Here is a 15634-nt window from a genome sequence, read left to right on the forward strand (position 1 = left end):
ACCTATGTCGGTGAAAGTTCTTCGGGTAGATAGATATTTCTATAAACTTTGCAGAGTTAATTAGAATATCTCTCTTTCTCCTTCCCTATCTAGGATTCTGGAGAGGCCGCCCCTCCAATCTCCGGAGCTCCCTCCATTCCTCCTTCTGATCTGATCAGGTACTTACTACACTGGAATACTTTTTTTAATTTAATTTTATCAATCAAATGGTACAATTAATCGTGGTACCTTTAAATAATTATTTGTAGGAATGAAACTGTGAGCAGATCAGCAGCAGCTCCTCCCCGGAAACCGAGAGCTGCAAATTTGGAACCCCGGGAAATCACTATATATTATCGTGATCAACAGCAACCTTCGACCTCAAATTAATGGCTGCCTATGAGGGTGCAGCTGCCAAGGTGACTGGAATCCGACAAATAGTCCGGCTGAAGGGGATCCTTCAAAAGTGGCACTCCAACACCTCAAAATCGAGAAGGAGCTCCTCCTCCAGCACTAGCAGCAAAGGTCATGGAGACATCTCCCCAGTCATCACTAACAGATTGAGGAACACCTACACTAGTACTGCCTGTGACTCAGACGAGGAAACTATCAACAGCCATGATGAATTCCCGGTTGATGTTCCCAGAGGGTTTCTTGCAGTTTATGTTGGACCAGAACTTCGGAGGTTCATCATCCCCACGAGCTATCTCAGCCTTCCAGTCTTCAAGGTTTTGCTGGAGAAGGTGGAGGAGGAGTTCGGTTTTGATAACAAGGGCGGGCTCACCATTCCTTGCGAGATTGAGACCTTTAAGTACCTGCTCACATGCATGGAAACCCATAATAAGGATCAACCACCTGCTGAATGCTGATGACAACGCTGCCGGCCGGCCGGTACCTACGATTCTTCACTTCTTCTACCTACTATATCTGATATTCTCAATGCATGCATGGAGATGGAGTTCTTATTCATGGTCGATCATAATAAGGATTAACCTGTGCTTTGGCTTTTTCTTTTTTTCCTTTTTTGCAGAAGTGCATGGACGTAACGCACGATTTTGTATAGAGATCCAAATTTTAGGATTTTCGTTGTTGATGCAAGTACGACGACACTGGTGAAAAGATTCAATCTGCTTCAACTAATTAAATGAAGATAGGGAAGTATATATAGCTAGGATTTTGGGGCAGAACCAATTGTTGTTGGAGGCAAGAAGAAGGAATACAAGGCACTTTAGTTACGCGCGTACTGGAGATTCTGGAGATTGCGTTCATTGAAATTTTCATTTTTATTTACTATATTTATTATTTATTTGACCCCCACCCATCTCCGTACATTTGGCCTTGAACAGCGATTTTGATTCGATCGCATCCAATCCCAATGTTTCAACAATATATGTTCAATATTATTTTGTAGATGGTTCTGAGTTCTCACTGAAAAAACATGTGCAATCTTTATACCCATTATCCATTTAACACCTTTTAATTAATTACTTTTCATTTTTAATATTCAGATGCCGAGATGAATGATGGTTTCATCCATGGTTTTCAAAACCAGACCGGCCCGGACGGTTGGGCCGGAAAAACGGGGAACTGGCCAACCGGTCAGGTGATCAGTTCTGTTTTTTTCCAAAAATCATTAATTTGTCCAAAAATGTTGATTTAGTCAGTAAACTGTTGACCCAGGCGGTTGAACCGTTCAGTGGTTTTAGCCGTTTTTTATTTTTTTGTCATAATAGGCCATCCATTCGGTTCAAATGGTCGGACCATTCGACCTGGGAACTGGACCCCTGACTGATTCATTGTACGGTTCCGTTTTAAATAAAAACCGACCAGAATCAAAACTGCTTTGACCCCCAGTTTTTAGGTTAATGGCTCAACTGTCTAGATCAAAAGCATGGCCCATTCCAACTTTAAAAATAAAAACAAAAATAGTTTAAAATGTTGTTCAAATTGAATAGGTCAACGGTTCAATTGCCTAGGTCAGTGATTTGTTGACTAAGTCAACAGATTTTACCAAGGGTCGAGTTAAGGGTGAAATAGTCTGACTGCCCGGATCAACAACAGTTCAAAAACACTATTTTCATTTTTGGATTAAGTACATTGTAGTTCAATGCAGAACTTTGAATTACAGCCCCCATAGTCCACTAGTAGCCCCCTTATAAATCGCATCCTACCCGTGGATTTGGCATCAATCCACATTCTGACCATTCTCCCTTCATTTTTTTTTTTTTGTGGTTGCGCATTAAATATTTGTATTTGCATATTAAAGGGGGAGAGAGAGACAACACTGTTGACCTATTTTGTTTTTGCCTTTCTGGAAACATAATATACAAAGCTATTGGTTCACATTCCTCTATTCTGCCATGTCATATTGATGATTGGGCTGGGCTTTACAAATTTTACAAACGGCGTTGGGCTAATTTGTCCCGACTCTCCTGACTTCCACTTCTCCTCCCCCTTCTTCCCTTCGGGAGCATGACGCTTGTGACGGGTATTCTTCACTGTAAACTTTAATCACTAATTAAATCAAGTTAAAACAGCATAATATATAATAGAATACAAAAAAAAAAAACAAAAAAAAACAAAAACAAAAACTCTGCACCAAAGGGAAGAGCGGGATTTACATTTCTTATTCCTGAGATCTAATAAGAATCCAGAAAGGTGCAATGTCCAATATCAAACCCAACAAGCTCTTCACTGTTTGTGATGCAAATGCAAGTGTTTTATTCCGAATTTCGAGTTAATTAATTCATGATTAAAATTTGAACTTTTAAGGTAACAAAGGCACAAACTGAATATGGGTATGGTTCTCTCTGACGCCACAATACTTGGGAATGTTAATACATTCCCAAGCCCAAAGTTGAGCTATGTTAATACAAATAAATATGTATTATCATATATGTAAGAGTAGTTAGTGTGAGCCTTGGACCCTTGAGCCAAGCCCAAAGTGAACGTTGGGCCTATATTATGTCCAAGTCCATCCTAGTTACCAGCAGACAAGGTTGAAATGCTCATGTCCAAAGCTGAGCAAGACAGGTCCGGTCCTTGGGCCATAGAAAACCAATGTAGAGTAGAGTAGAGAGCCCTAATAACATCAATTAAAGATAAATTCCATGAGAGTATGAGACTGTGTCTAACAGCGGAGACACAGTGCATGCAGGTGCAACAGAAGAAGGATGAAACTTGAGTTTGTTCAATGTCAATTGTCAGTGTCACCATTTTCTTTATCCTCCATCACCCAACACAGAAAAGATAGACATGTATAGTGCAAATTGGGTTAACTACCTTTCCTCTTATTTATTGATGAACTGCACTGTGTGTACGCAGAGAACAACCAAAATGTCAAATGACGATCTGATTGAAATTAAACCATACCTTTACTTGGCAGTTGGGATCAGTGGACCCCCTACTAGCTTCCTTGGACAGTTGGACTAGTTGCTGCTGCTTCTGCAGCGCTCGTAGCCATGAATCTGTAAGTTTTAAGCTTTATAGACAGACCTTTCAGCACCTCTGCTAGGTTCTTTCCGCCCTTTACAAAGACTCAGCTCTCCTTTAAACGTTTTGGGTTGATTAATACTAGTTGCTAAGAGATATGTATCTTTGTCGCATCACATACTTGAGCCAGAACAATTAGACTTCACCTCCCTTAGAGCAAGAAACCTAAGTTTGACGTTTTCACAAACAGTTGTATGTCAATGTCATTTTGTATTGATCAATTCAAAACATTTTAAAGGAACAGTAACGGCACCAAACACAACCTAAAAGCATTTAGCCCTGATTTCATATTGTACAACTGTGAAACGAGCTAAATGCAGGGTTTCATCAGAAAATCTGCCACAGAGTGGCACCATCTCGCAGTATAGGACCACTACGAAGTGTCAACCCCCAAAGCTCATCAGAAACGGCTACCTTTTCTTTTTCTTTTTTTTTTTTGTTTTTTTCCTTTTAGGCTTTCAATGAATGGCTATGATCATGTAGATGTAGCAGGTATCAAAATAACGATGTTCATATTATATATTAGTGATAGATATCTATAACGCCAAGATGGTCCAGTAGCTAGCTAGCGATGCATAAATGGTCGACAATAGTATGGTATAGATGTAATGAACGGTTTGGGTTAGGGCACATCATCTTTAATTTCCATTTGCCTGAATCAGGATAAAACATACATACATACAGAGATAAGACACTCATCAAGTGACTGGTCAAAATAGAAGTAGTCGATGCTTGAAGTGGATGAGACAGATAAGATAACCTTGTCTTGTGTATCTATTTTTACTTGCTTGGCAGCTGGCAAGACCCACGCCACGCATCCAAGTGAATATTTATATATTTTCCCCACCCGCCACAACCACCACCACCACCAATTTTATATATATAATTGAATTTGTATTTGACAGATGAATCATATCTGCTCCCTTGTGAAAAAGAAATTTCATTAAAAGTTAAAACCAAAGAAAACAATAACCACACACAATAGAGAAGAAAGACAAACTACCCTAAAAAGTAAAAACAAGAACAAATGAAAAAAGTAGAAAAAAAAAAAAACATATACAAGGCTAAAGATTAAAATCAGTACAGTTTTTTCATATGATCCACACCATAGAAGCAATAAGTATAAAATGTTTGATGATCATAGGGTCTCATGCTATCAATTAATGCTTCCACCACTCACAAAAAAGGAGGATTGCAATCAGCCTCACCAACTTTTAAACCAAAGGAGTTGCATGTTGCATGGCTACATCCTAACAGAGGGAGAATGATACAGAAAGTATTTGGCTCGAGGCCAAAAATGTAAAATAGGACAACAATCAATCAATTGAACCCATACCCCCTTGCCTCTAGGCTTTAGCAAGCTAGTACCACTCCGCTCTGTCCCTAGTAGACCTGTTCATGGGCTGGGTGGCCCGATGGCCGACTCCCATACAGGTTTGAACAGGTTTTTTGGCCCATGGGCTTAACCTTGGGCCAAAAAGCCCGGCCCGCATAAAATTCGAATTGGACTTGGGCTTTGCCAAAATAACCCAGCCTGAGCCCGGCCTGGCCTGACCTATAGTTAAACCTAAGTAAACCCGGCCCGACCTATAGTTAAACCTAAGTAAAAACCCTATGTGATGTCCATTTGAATAAATTTTTTGATTTGAGAAGGTTGTTGATTCACTTGTAGGTCCATTGTTCATTTAAATAGGGGAAAAAAACATCTGAGTTAAAATAGATAATATCTATTTAAATAGGGAAAATTTTGATTTTCTTTTATTAGGTCGGGCTTCGGGCTTCGGGCTTTTTATCAGGGCCAGGCTCGGGCCTATTATTTTTCTGTTATTGAACACTAAAAACCTGGCCCGACCCGGCCCATGAACAGGTCTAGTCCCTAGTAAGCATAGCAGTGGTTCGTTTGGGAGGGAGGGAGTTCAGACTTCTGATGGAATGCATTAATGCATCCCTCTTTGCTCCCATTTTAAATTAAATTGTTTTGTAGGTTTTAAAATGACCCTGTTTCTTATATTAGATTTTTTGTCTTTTTTCCTTACATTAAGCAATCAATAGCCAATAGCTATCTCCATCGCACGTGAAAATGCCAAATTTGTTCCCTTAATTCTGATATTGGTGTATATGTATAATATTAATAGACAAAGATCATTTTGCAGGCAACATGATGGCTAGTGTGGAGCCAGGAAGCCCACTCTCTCACATGCGCTGGTCGCAAATGACTAGCGGAATTGAAGCTTAGACACAACCTAAATGCCTTAGGTGTCAGACCCTGTTGCCATAAAGGCGTAAAAAGTGATCGGCTTTGTATGTAACGCTCTGCAACCCGACAAATGCCCAATTTGTCGGCTTCGTTTTGTTGTGAATTGGACCTCATAGATACGAAGATGGGTCATGGGTGTGTGTATTGGATGGACTGTTGAGCAGGGCAGGGAAGGGCAGCAGAGAGCCTTTTTGAATGGATTATATATATGTTTCCAGCCTTTTTGAATGAATTGTGTTGGTTTCATTATTCTCTCAATCTCATAACTCATAATAAGCCCGTTATAATTAAGAAACCCAATTCATACTTGGCCGTTCATTATCCATCCACGCACAGTCCTTTTGTCGGGAAGGATTAAGATGATGGAGCGCAGGACTTTTCATCTGACGGTGGAAATGACTCAGCTGCCAGACTTTATCAGGCCAAACCAAAAAAAAATGAACTCTTAACGATCATGGATTGGGTAGCTGTCAGAAAGAGATCATGCCATGCCACTGGTCAACCATATGGTCCAGTCCTGAATCCTGATTTTATAAGAAAGAAAGAAAGGAAGGACGATTCCTCTCACTCCCAAGTATGGTCTCCCACATGGGTGATGGGTGATGGGTGATGGGAATGGGCCGTTCAAACTTAAAAAGGCCAAGGCACGGCTGGGCAAGCTGGTTTTGCGCAGTTCAAGGCCTCCCAGCTGCCAGCTCCACACTACAGTCTACAGTATCATCGAACATCTAGACTGATGGTGGTTGGTTGCCACAGACGCGCATGGATCCGGACGTCGAAACGTGGATTGAATTCTGACATGAGATCGATCAATCGATCAATGCACAGATAGTGTCATCATGTTGAAACTTGAAACTGGAATCCCCACCCCAGCTTGGTTTTCGTTTGGATTTTGGATTTTGGTTACGTTTTTGAAAACGCCTTATGTGGTAGTAGTCGTCAGTAGATAACCATACAAACTGTGACCCACAAATCCACACAATACAATAAATAACTAGAGCCCAGCTACTACTTTCTTTATTGTACACTGTTAATTGTCATTGATCAAGAAATTGAAAACAAATAATCAAGACACGGTGGTTGTTTTGGGGTGGGAACTGGGAAAGAATGTATATATATATATATATATAAACAAGGGCATCTTTAACGAAAACTGGGAAAGAGTAAAGAAACTTTATATAAAAACAAAACAAAATAGGATAATACAATAAACGGTCAAAGATAGGTGATAGCTGTATGCTTTGCAAAGCCTTGAGGGCTTAATTTTGCTATAGTATAATAGACTACAAGGGCATCTTTAACTACCCTATCATTAGATGTTCAAACCACACACAATTTTATATTTTAATTATTTTCCACAGAGAACTTTAAACTGTTATTTAGTAGATAATAAAAAATAATAATAATTATATTTAAGATGTTGCCCAACTGGCATGGCATATCTGACATCCCGTCGTCCCTCTTTTGATAGACTAGTTTGAGTTGGTTAAAAAATGTTAAGATGTTGTTTATTCGCGCAGAATCAATTGATTGATTACAGATAGAAAGAGATTTGGATGTATAATATTCCATTAACAAAGGTGAAGCACTCAAGCCTGCCTGGTTTGGAGTTATTGGAGGGGGAAAGAAATTAAAGCCGCAGTCAATAGCAATGGCTTATGAGGTGCTTAATTATAAGGGTTTGTCCTTTGGGAGTTATTGTGACTAGTGATAGACAGAGACACTCCGGCATCTCTCCGGAGATGCTGTTAGCGTTGGACTAGACATGACAGGACAGGACCGGAACAAATCAAACTAGTAGCAATGTCTCGCTCGCTCGCTCCTCTTATACTACTACTACTACTTTTCATTTCATCATTTGATTTATAAACGGTTGGTTTAATAGTGTCATACATTGAGATCAATTTTTGTTTGGTTTGGCTAGTGGTAGTGGCTACCACCTAACACCTACCAGTCCAAAAGCAATGAAATGGCCAATAGGGAGATTATTATTATTCTTGTGGGTATGTGTCTAATGTGACGCTCATTAGTTGTAGTTTAAGCCAAACTTCTTTTGCTGTTAAAAATAGGCATCACATCATCATCACCATCCGTGTCTGTAACTGTGCTTAATTCGTCTCTTCTGTAAGCGTCTCGTCATAGTCATCACACTGGTACCATATATATATATATATATATATATATATATATAAAAAGAGAGCTAAGATTGTCTGTCATTGAACATGTAATAAGAAACAATGAAACATCACATCACATCTTCTCAACCTGTTGGCATAACAACATGAATAATAACAATCCCCGATCAGATTTAGCTGATGAGAAATGAATTGGGTTAATCCGTCTTCATCCTTTCAGACTACACAATATCTACTTCTCTAATTAATATCCTACCACTACACTAGTGCATCATTACCTCCGATTAATGAACATAACAGAATTTACAACTTTTTACTGTCCCCGGGACTGGGAGGGTGGAACTGCGGAGAAATTCGATCGAATATATGAGAGATGCCTCGGGAGGGGGGGTTATTCATAGGGAATTAGGGATAGGGTGGACTCGTCGGCTGGACTCTGATTCTGCCACATCAACAAGCATAGAATTCGACCAGCTCCTCCAACGATTCCGGCTGTGGGTCAGCGTTCTGGAGCATCCAAAGCAGGTGCTCGAACAATACGACCTCGCAGCCCACCCTGATGGAGTCCGACTCGGCTGATGATCTGTCCACGAGCTCCTGGAAGAGTGGATGATCAATGAGGTCGGAGCTGACAAGGTACCGCCGCCGAGACTTTCCTACGTAGACGGGTCGAAGCCCTCCTTCAGGGGTGATTTTCTCGGGTGAGAGAACGGAGCTGTCGGAGGGATTAGCGGCGACGATGGAGGTGACATTGGCGCGACTTAGCCTGCTATTGCTGCTGCTCATGGAGTGCCATCTCTTTATCACTGATTTCAGCTTCGTCAGTCTACCACCTTTGGACATTTTTTTAAGTTGTATTATCGACGGAAATGGAAAAACCGAAAAAGAAACCAGAGAGAGAGAGAGAGAGAGAGAGAGAGAGGAATGGTGGGGGATGAGAGCTGTCTGAGAAAGAGCAAGGAAGCTTCATATATAAAGGAGTTGGGGGGCGTCATCGTCGCGGAGGATTAGATTAGCACGTGTGGACCCATAAGATAAAAAACAGCGGGAGGGAAATGGGAACCAAATTACCGTTCATTAAAAACCAGCTATGATCCTTCTCCTTCCCCCCTGGTTTTGTACAGTTGTACTTAATTACAAAGTAAGCAGGCTTATGGCTTATTTTAATACAGAAATTTTCATATTTGGCAACATGGGTACGCCTGAATAAGCACATTTAAAGTGATGCTTGACACCTGGAAAATAGTAATGTCACCGCAGATCAGCATAAGTGATGACAGTTGGCACTGCAAACCAGAAAGTAATGAAAAGAAAAAAAGAGGGATCATAGAAATTGCCATCAATTAATTACATAGATTTACATTATTTTTTAATATTTCTCATGTATTGCATCCGGGTGCAGCAAGAAAAATTTAAAAGAAAAAAAAAAAAAAAAAAAAAAAAGGAAAAGTTCAACTTTAGTACCCTGAAATTTGAGGGTAACATTAAGTTAGTATCCGAACTTTTAAATTTTTCACTACAGTACCTAAATTATCCTCCTCCAATAGAAGACACTCTTCATTGTCTTCTATCTTGATAAATAACTGATTATTTTCAAAGAAAAAGAGAAAAAAAAAACATGAAATATGATAGAGGGAAATAATAACTGAAAGCAAAGAAATAAGTAAACAAGAATGTGTTTCAGATGTAAAGGTAAAAGACAATGACTTCCATTAGTATAGAATTTCAAACACCTCAACCGATTCATTCTCAAGGTAGAAGACAATGAACAATGTCTTCTTTTGAAGGGTACTTTTGACATTTTCAATAAATAACTAACAATTGGTTAACAGTAAGTACCAATTTGATATTTTTGAAAATTTAAATACTGCAATGACACTTTTGAAAGTTCGGATACTAACTTGACACTATCCCAAAGTTCAAGGTACTAAAGTAAAATTTTCATAAAAAAAAAACAATCGACTTAAATCAAGTAATGGGGATTACCAAATTTTGGAAACTACCTCCTCGGTAATATTTACAATTTTACTTCTTCATAAATATACTCCATTTTGTTAGAATTGAGGTATACGAGCTCAAGTTCATAATCACATAAAGAGGTCGGCTAAGCCGAAATGTTTAGGACCAGTTGGTCGTAACCGACTTGGGGAATTTGAAGGCAAGTGAGCTAATGTAATAAGAGAGTTGGAATGCTAGAAAGTAGGGATGGCAATTTTCCCTGTAAAGTGGGTCCAATCTTAAATGGGGATGGGACGGGAAAATGTTCTTAAAACCCTAAAAAATCATAATTCCATTTTTATAATACCTCAAATTGTTATAATCCGATTTTTAATACCCAAAATTTTTATAACCTTATTTCTAAAATATCTCTAAATTATATGAATTTTTAGATGATTCCATCGAGACAAAAAAAATTCAGTGACATGCTACTCCGAAGATTAAATTTAGGTATCACTTTTTATCATGAAGCTAACAAAACTACTGACTGGCTGGCTCATACTAAGTACATAGTCTCTAAATATTATTTGTTTTTATGATGTTTGTAGACAAAAAAAAAGGTTTTACTTGCATAACCATCCTTACAAATTAATTAAGCTTCTATGCAATGTAATGAATGCATGTATCAACCATCCGGTGAAAGCCCCCTTGACAGACAATTTTTTTGCTTCAACATGTAAATCCCACAACAAACACCCGTTGGTGGAGTATACAGTACAAAATTACAAACGGTTGTTTTCCACTTTATCATTGGAAGCAATTTGGAGAGCTGAAAATGAAGACGGAATCTTCCAGGTGGGGTAATACGTGAGTGACGCATTTGTTTTTTCTGACCCTCTATTAATTGGATTATTTTCAACTTTGCCATTGGCTGTCTGTCTTAAATAAGAGAAAAAAAAAATAAATAAGAAGAAGAAAAAAAAACTTATATTTGGTATAACCATCTTTCTTGCGGGGGATGTGTTTGTTTCTTCATGCAAGAGTAGAAAACAAGGTTTGATTTGATTTATTTAAAGGACCGAATAGTAACAAACAAACTAACAGCTGTGGTTTTAGAAACCGAGCCTCGTAAAGATAAAAGTAGAAAACGCTTTAAAAGCAAAGCATAGGCTGCGCCATTGAAATCGAGAGAGGCATTCCGTCCGCAGCAATCCAAGCAATATTTGTATGGATTGATTTTCATTCATGCCCCCTGCTCATCGGGTTGGTGTGGTTGTTAAGTGACACGTTGCACTTATGCCATGTGGCCATATTTTTAAATTAAATAAAAGAGTTAAAAACACTAACATGCATGTTGGCGGGGGATAACAAAATTGGGGCATCGCCGCATGCCCCTATCTCTCTCCCTCTACGACTCCGTGCAAATTTTAATATTATTTATTTATTTATTTAAATATACACTAACCAATAATTAATAATCATGAATCGTAATTATTTTTTCTTTTTAACTTAAAAATGCTAACTAGTTTTCGTTCTTAGGCTTAATAGAGATAGATCGTAGATGTTGTGAAGATTTAGTATCATTGTCAATCTAATACAATGGCCAGGTTTTGAAATTTAATAAACTATTTTTGTGTTCTATACATATTTTATATTATTGTTTAATGTCATGCTATTAAGTATTATATAAATAAAAAAAAAAAGGGTAAAATATAAAAACTTTTCCTATAATTTCACTTTAATAAAAACCTTCTTTCAACTTTTAAAAAATTTGACAAAAACCTCCTTTCTTCATTCACCCACACAGAAAACATTTAAAACCGATTCATAAATTTTTTCCGAATAGCCATTTTATCCTTTTGTAAAATGGGTATTGAAATCTAAAATAGCATTACTAAATAATGTTTGATCAAGGAATGCCCAAAAAGTTAACGACCGGCAACTGTTTTTACAGTTGATTGGCTTCATCCGTTTTTCATTGGGTATTTATTTGAAAACAATTATTGATCGGTTAAACATTTTACGTCTAAGTCGTTACACGGAAGGGAGGTTTCTTTCGAGGTTTTAAAACTTTAGGAGAGATTTTTGTTAAAATAAAAATATAGGGAAAGTTTTTTTTTTATTGTCAAAAACTAGAGAGGTTTTTGTATTTTACCCTACCCTAAAAAAAGTAAAATGTTATTTCCATTACACTAAATGTATAAGATTATATTTCCTTAAAAAATTGCTGTCATAAAACTTGAGCACTCCAGTGATGTCGCATCATGTGGCACTTCCGAATCATTACATAACACCTCAGGCCATATAGGCACTAACGTGTCTTTACCAAGTCAGCTGAAATCACTTAGGATTCACCTCGGAACCACCTCAAACCCTTCAAGAGACAATGACCGCCCAACATCACCTCCGCCCGCTAGGGCCCAGATGGGCATAGCCTTACCCGGCGTAAGCACCTTGACGGAGTAGACCAGAGACCTCAACAAGAGCAAACCAGAGACTTGGGTAGAAACAGACCAAGGACCTTGGTAGGAGGGTTGACCTCCCGTCCAGCACCCACCAACCTGACCAAGGTGGCGACCAACTTCTACTACATGCAACTTATCGTCTTTGATTCTTCCAGGATCATATTGCCGAACTGACTTCCGTTTCGGAGATAATTGAATAAGATTTGTCGCTATCCGTTAAAACCACTTCCAAGAGTGAGGGGCCAATAAATCACATTTTTTACCACCAAAAGGTGCGCATGATTGTGTATTAAAATTGTTGTTGCATTTGAAGTTCTCGCATCCCGAATACTGTAACACTATTTTTTACAACTTGGCCTGTCGACCTTATCAACCCGATATTCGAACTAAAAGCTAAACTCCCTTTTCCTTTTCCAAATTTTGATGTTAAGTGAATGGGTGTTGGGTCAAAGTAACAAATGCCAAATATAAAAAGGGGTGAAGATAACATTTAATAGTAAACAATGAAATGAATCAATTATAATTCGCTACTTGGAAGACGGCGTTATGTTCCCCACATTCAAGGCCACCTACCTAATCATTTATCATCCTTACTAATTAATAAACCCCAAAATAGGGACTAGTGTGAACCCCGGTAGTCGGTAGAGATTATTCATATAAAATTAATCTCACGTCCAAATATTTAAAAAGAAAAAAGAAAAAAATAACTGTTTAAATAAAATTTATTTCTTAAAATCAATGTAGAGTTATTTCTTTTGGAAGGTATTGCCACTTTGGTTCTCTTATTCTAAACAAAATCCAATCATCGCAGGTGGGACTGCCGACTGTGGGAGATATCAACTACCCATGTCGGCGTCTACAGACAGAAAATAGGAATCTTTCTCGCTCGCTCGCTCTCTCTTTCATTCATATGAGACCAAATCTGTAATATAGGATATGTAGTGTGTATAGGATTTGGAGCATGTGGCTTAAGTAAGAATAATAAGATTGAAATCATTGTCAGATTCAATGAATCGAAGATTGCGCTTTGGGGATAGGAATAAGATATTTCATGCATATGGATCATTGTCAGATCATACACCTGCTTCTTCTTTCCGTTTCCACTTTATTAACACCTGAATATGGAGAAGAATTTGTTCCCCTGTTCCGCGGTTGAGTCCCAACTTTGTGAGGGTCCAACCCAAAATCGAACTGGGGTGAAAGTTGAAACCCTACATGGTCATAGTCCCACTGTTGCCATATAGCCCAACTGGCCCAGCCGAGCCCCATTCCAATCCCAAAATCTCACCATCAAGAAAAGTATTTTTAGTATTTAGGGGGGCGGGTTGGTGAACATGTCTAACCTAAACACGCTCTCAAAACTCAAAAGCATAGGCTATTGGCTCGCAACAGCCAAAGTGGGATGGATTAGGAACAGAATTGAGGAAGAAAACGGGTAAGTAAGCTGAATTGATTTAGTCCTGGTTGATCATGCCAAGGTTTCCAACTCTATGATCTCTCTCTATATATATTCTCTCATTGAAGGCTTGGAGATGATATGTATGTCTGACGAAGAACTTGATCTTCTTCTGTATGAATCATGAATCATGAATCATGGGTGGGTGGTAGTGTACTGAAGAAGAGCTTTCATTCAAATTCAAGCAAATAAGAAACGAATTTATCTCAATTCGTTCAGTACTAATAATGAACATGTTTGGTGTTGATTGGGTTAGGTAGCCTGTTTCCCCAATTTTAACTCTTTTCATATGATAATCTCTAACAACATTCATTCTATCAGAGACCATTGTTTGGTTAATGGTAAATATACTATTTCAGGCTGATAAATCTAAGGAGAATGAGCAATCACTTTGTACAACGTTTGAAAACAACCAGGGAATAAATGTTCCATCCTAGCGGTTGAATTGTTGAACATCAACACCCGCCGTAAGCATTAATGGTGCCATGTCCGTCCGATCTAAGTTAGAGAACACCGATATCATATGGTTGTGTATTACAGATCAGATTCCAAACCGATCGTACATGAACCGATCAAGATTATATTGATTGCTAGCCATCTGATTTAAGGACCTGTGAAGTGAAGGTGTGAAACCCCTGATTTGCACAGACGCCATTCATCATTCGTGTGTGTGTGATTCATGTATTTGTCGATCCAGGCCACGTCACCAATGGATGAGTCAAATCCTTTACAGTTGAACCCATTAAACTCGTAATCATAGGTTTCAAACTATCGTTGATTCAGACGGTCGGACCATTTGGCATGGGAACCGTCTAGGTAGTTCTGGTTCTGTTTTATTTCAAACTCGGTTCTTGGCCAAAAACCATTTCAGTCAATGGCCCATTGACCTAGGTAGTTGAACCGTCAGTCCACTTGGCCCGTTCAACCGTTTTTTACCATTTTTAAATTTTAATTATTTTTTTTATTTTTAAAATTTATTTTATCAAAATGGGCTATCCATTCGGATCAGATGGTCAAACCGTTAACCCAAAAACTGGTGACCAGAATGGTTCCAATTCTGGGTTATTTTTTAAAACATTGCTCGTAATACATCAAATCATGGCGAACCATGTCAATCCTATATTCAGTGAGAATCACATCAAGTTAATGTGGCTTATCATTATTGGCTTCTCTTCTTTTATCCAGATCCGCTCTTCACAAAGCACGCCTTACACCAGCCTCATACATGTATTCATTATGGGAAAATATGGACAGGCCCATTACAGAATCCTGATTTTCACAGCAGATCTACAACATTTCAAAACATCAATTACCCCCAGCTATGTACTAATGCCCACTCATGAATTGGCATCAACCCCAAGCTGATATCATGCTTTCCGTGAATCCGTGGGTTCACAAAAAGCGTGAACCCGCCGATAAGGGACGACCACGTCGTCCAAGTATAGATAAACTAACCTCAATGGGGTTTTGGTCATTAGTTGGATATGCGGTTGAACCGGGGCACAAAATGATAAAAATTAACCCCCCCCCCCCCTCACAATGGATAATGGCCATGTCACCGCCAATGGATGATGGCCGGTGTTGTATGTTCGCCGTGTGTGGGATAGGAAGGGTTCGGGGGGTTTAATTTAATTTTTGTCGTTTTGTTCCCTGGTTCAACCACATACCCAACTCTCATTAGCCCAACTATACCTGGACGACGTGGTCATTCCTTATTGGCGGGTTCACGTGTTCCGTGAACCCACAGGTTCACAGAACTAGTGAAAATTGAACTTTGGCAGTTGCAGACAGTGGGCAATGGCCAATGGGTGCTTGACTACTGCGTGCTCGGGGCTTCGCACATGAGGGGTTCTTTTCTTCTAGATCATTCTTGGGGACTCTCTCACTCTCTCCGTTTCTCGCGAAGATTCCC

At 38.9% G+C, this 15634-nt stretch overlaps 2 protein-coding genes across 3 annotated transcripts; one reads left to right on the forward strand and one right to left on the reverse strand.

The window, feature by feature from the left end:
• LOC104609396 (uncharacterized) lies at window positions 1–1444 on the forward strand. 2 transcript variants are annotated; one of them, XM_010275690.3, is made up of 3 exons: window positions 1–158; window positions 249–870; window positions 1010–1444. In XM_010275690.3, exon 2 carries the CDS (start codon window positions 369–371, stop codon window positions 846–848), a length of 480 nt encoding a protein of 159 aa, XP_010273992.2. In that variant the 5' UTR covers window positions 1–158; window positions 249–368; the 3' UTR covers window positions 849–870; window positions 1010–1444. The 2 variants fall into 2 exon arrangements, with proteins under 2 accessions (XP_010273992.2, XP_088746058.1); XM_088889932.1 differs by having other exon boundaries at window positions 7–158; window positions 267–870.
• Window positions 1445–7956: 6512 nt separating this feature from the next.
• Window positions 7957–8952, reverse strand: LOC104609312 (auxin-responsive protein SAUR78-like). The gene has a single exon (XM_010275599.3). The coding sequence runs from the start codon at window positions 8704–8706 to the stop codon at window positions 8314–8316; it is 393 nt and encodes a 130-aa protein (XP_010273901.1). The 5' UTR covers window positions 8707–8952; the 3' UTR covers window positions 7957–8313.
• Window positions 8953–15634: the final 6682 nt, after the last annotated feature.

Source organism: Nelumbo nucifera, chromosome 6 (assembly GCF_055504915.1).
Source record: "Nelumbo nucifera cultivar China Antique chromosome 6, China Antique-T2T, whole genome shotgun sequence".
NCBI lineage: Eukaryota > Viridiplantae > Streptophyta > Magnoliopsida > Proteales > Nelumbonaceae > Nelumbo > Nelumbo nucifera.

Bases quoted from the DNA above. Each gene is read 5' to 3' on its own strand.
- LOC104609312 (XM_010275599.3), bottom strand. From the start codon at position 8,706: ATGTCCAAAGGTGGTAGACTGACGAAGCTGAAATCAGTGATAAAGAGA.
- LOC104609396 (XM_010275690.3), top strand. From the start codon at position 369: ATGGCTGCCTATGAGGGTGCAGCTGCCAAGGTGACTGGAATCCGACAA.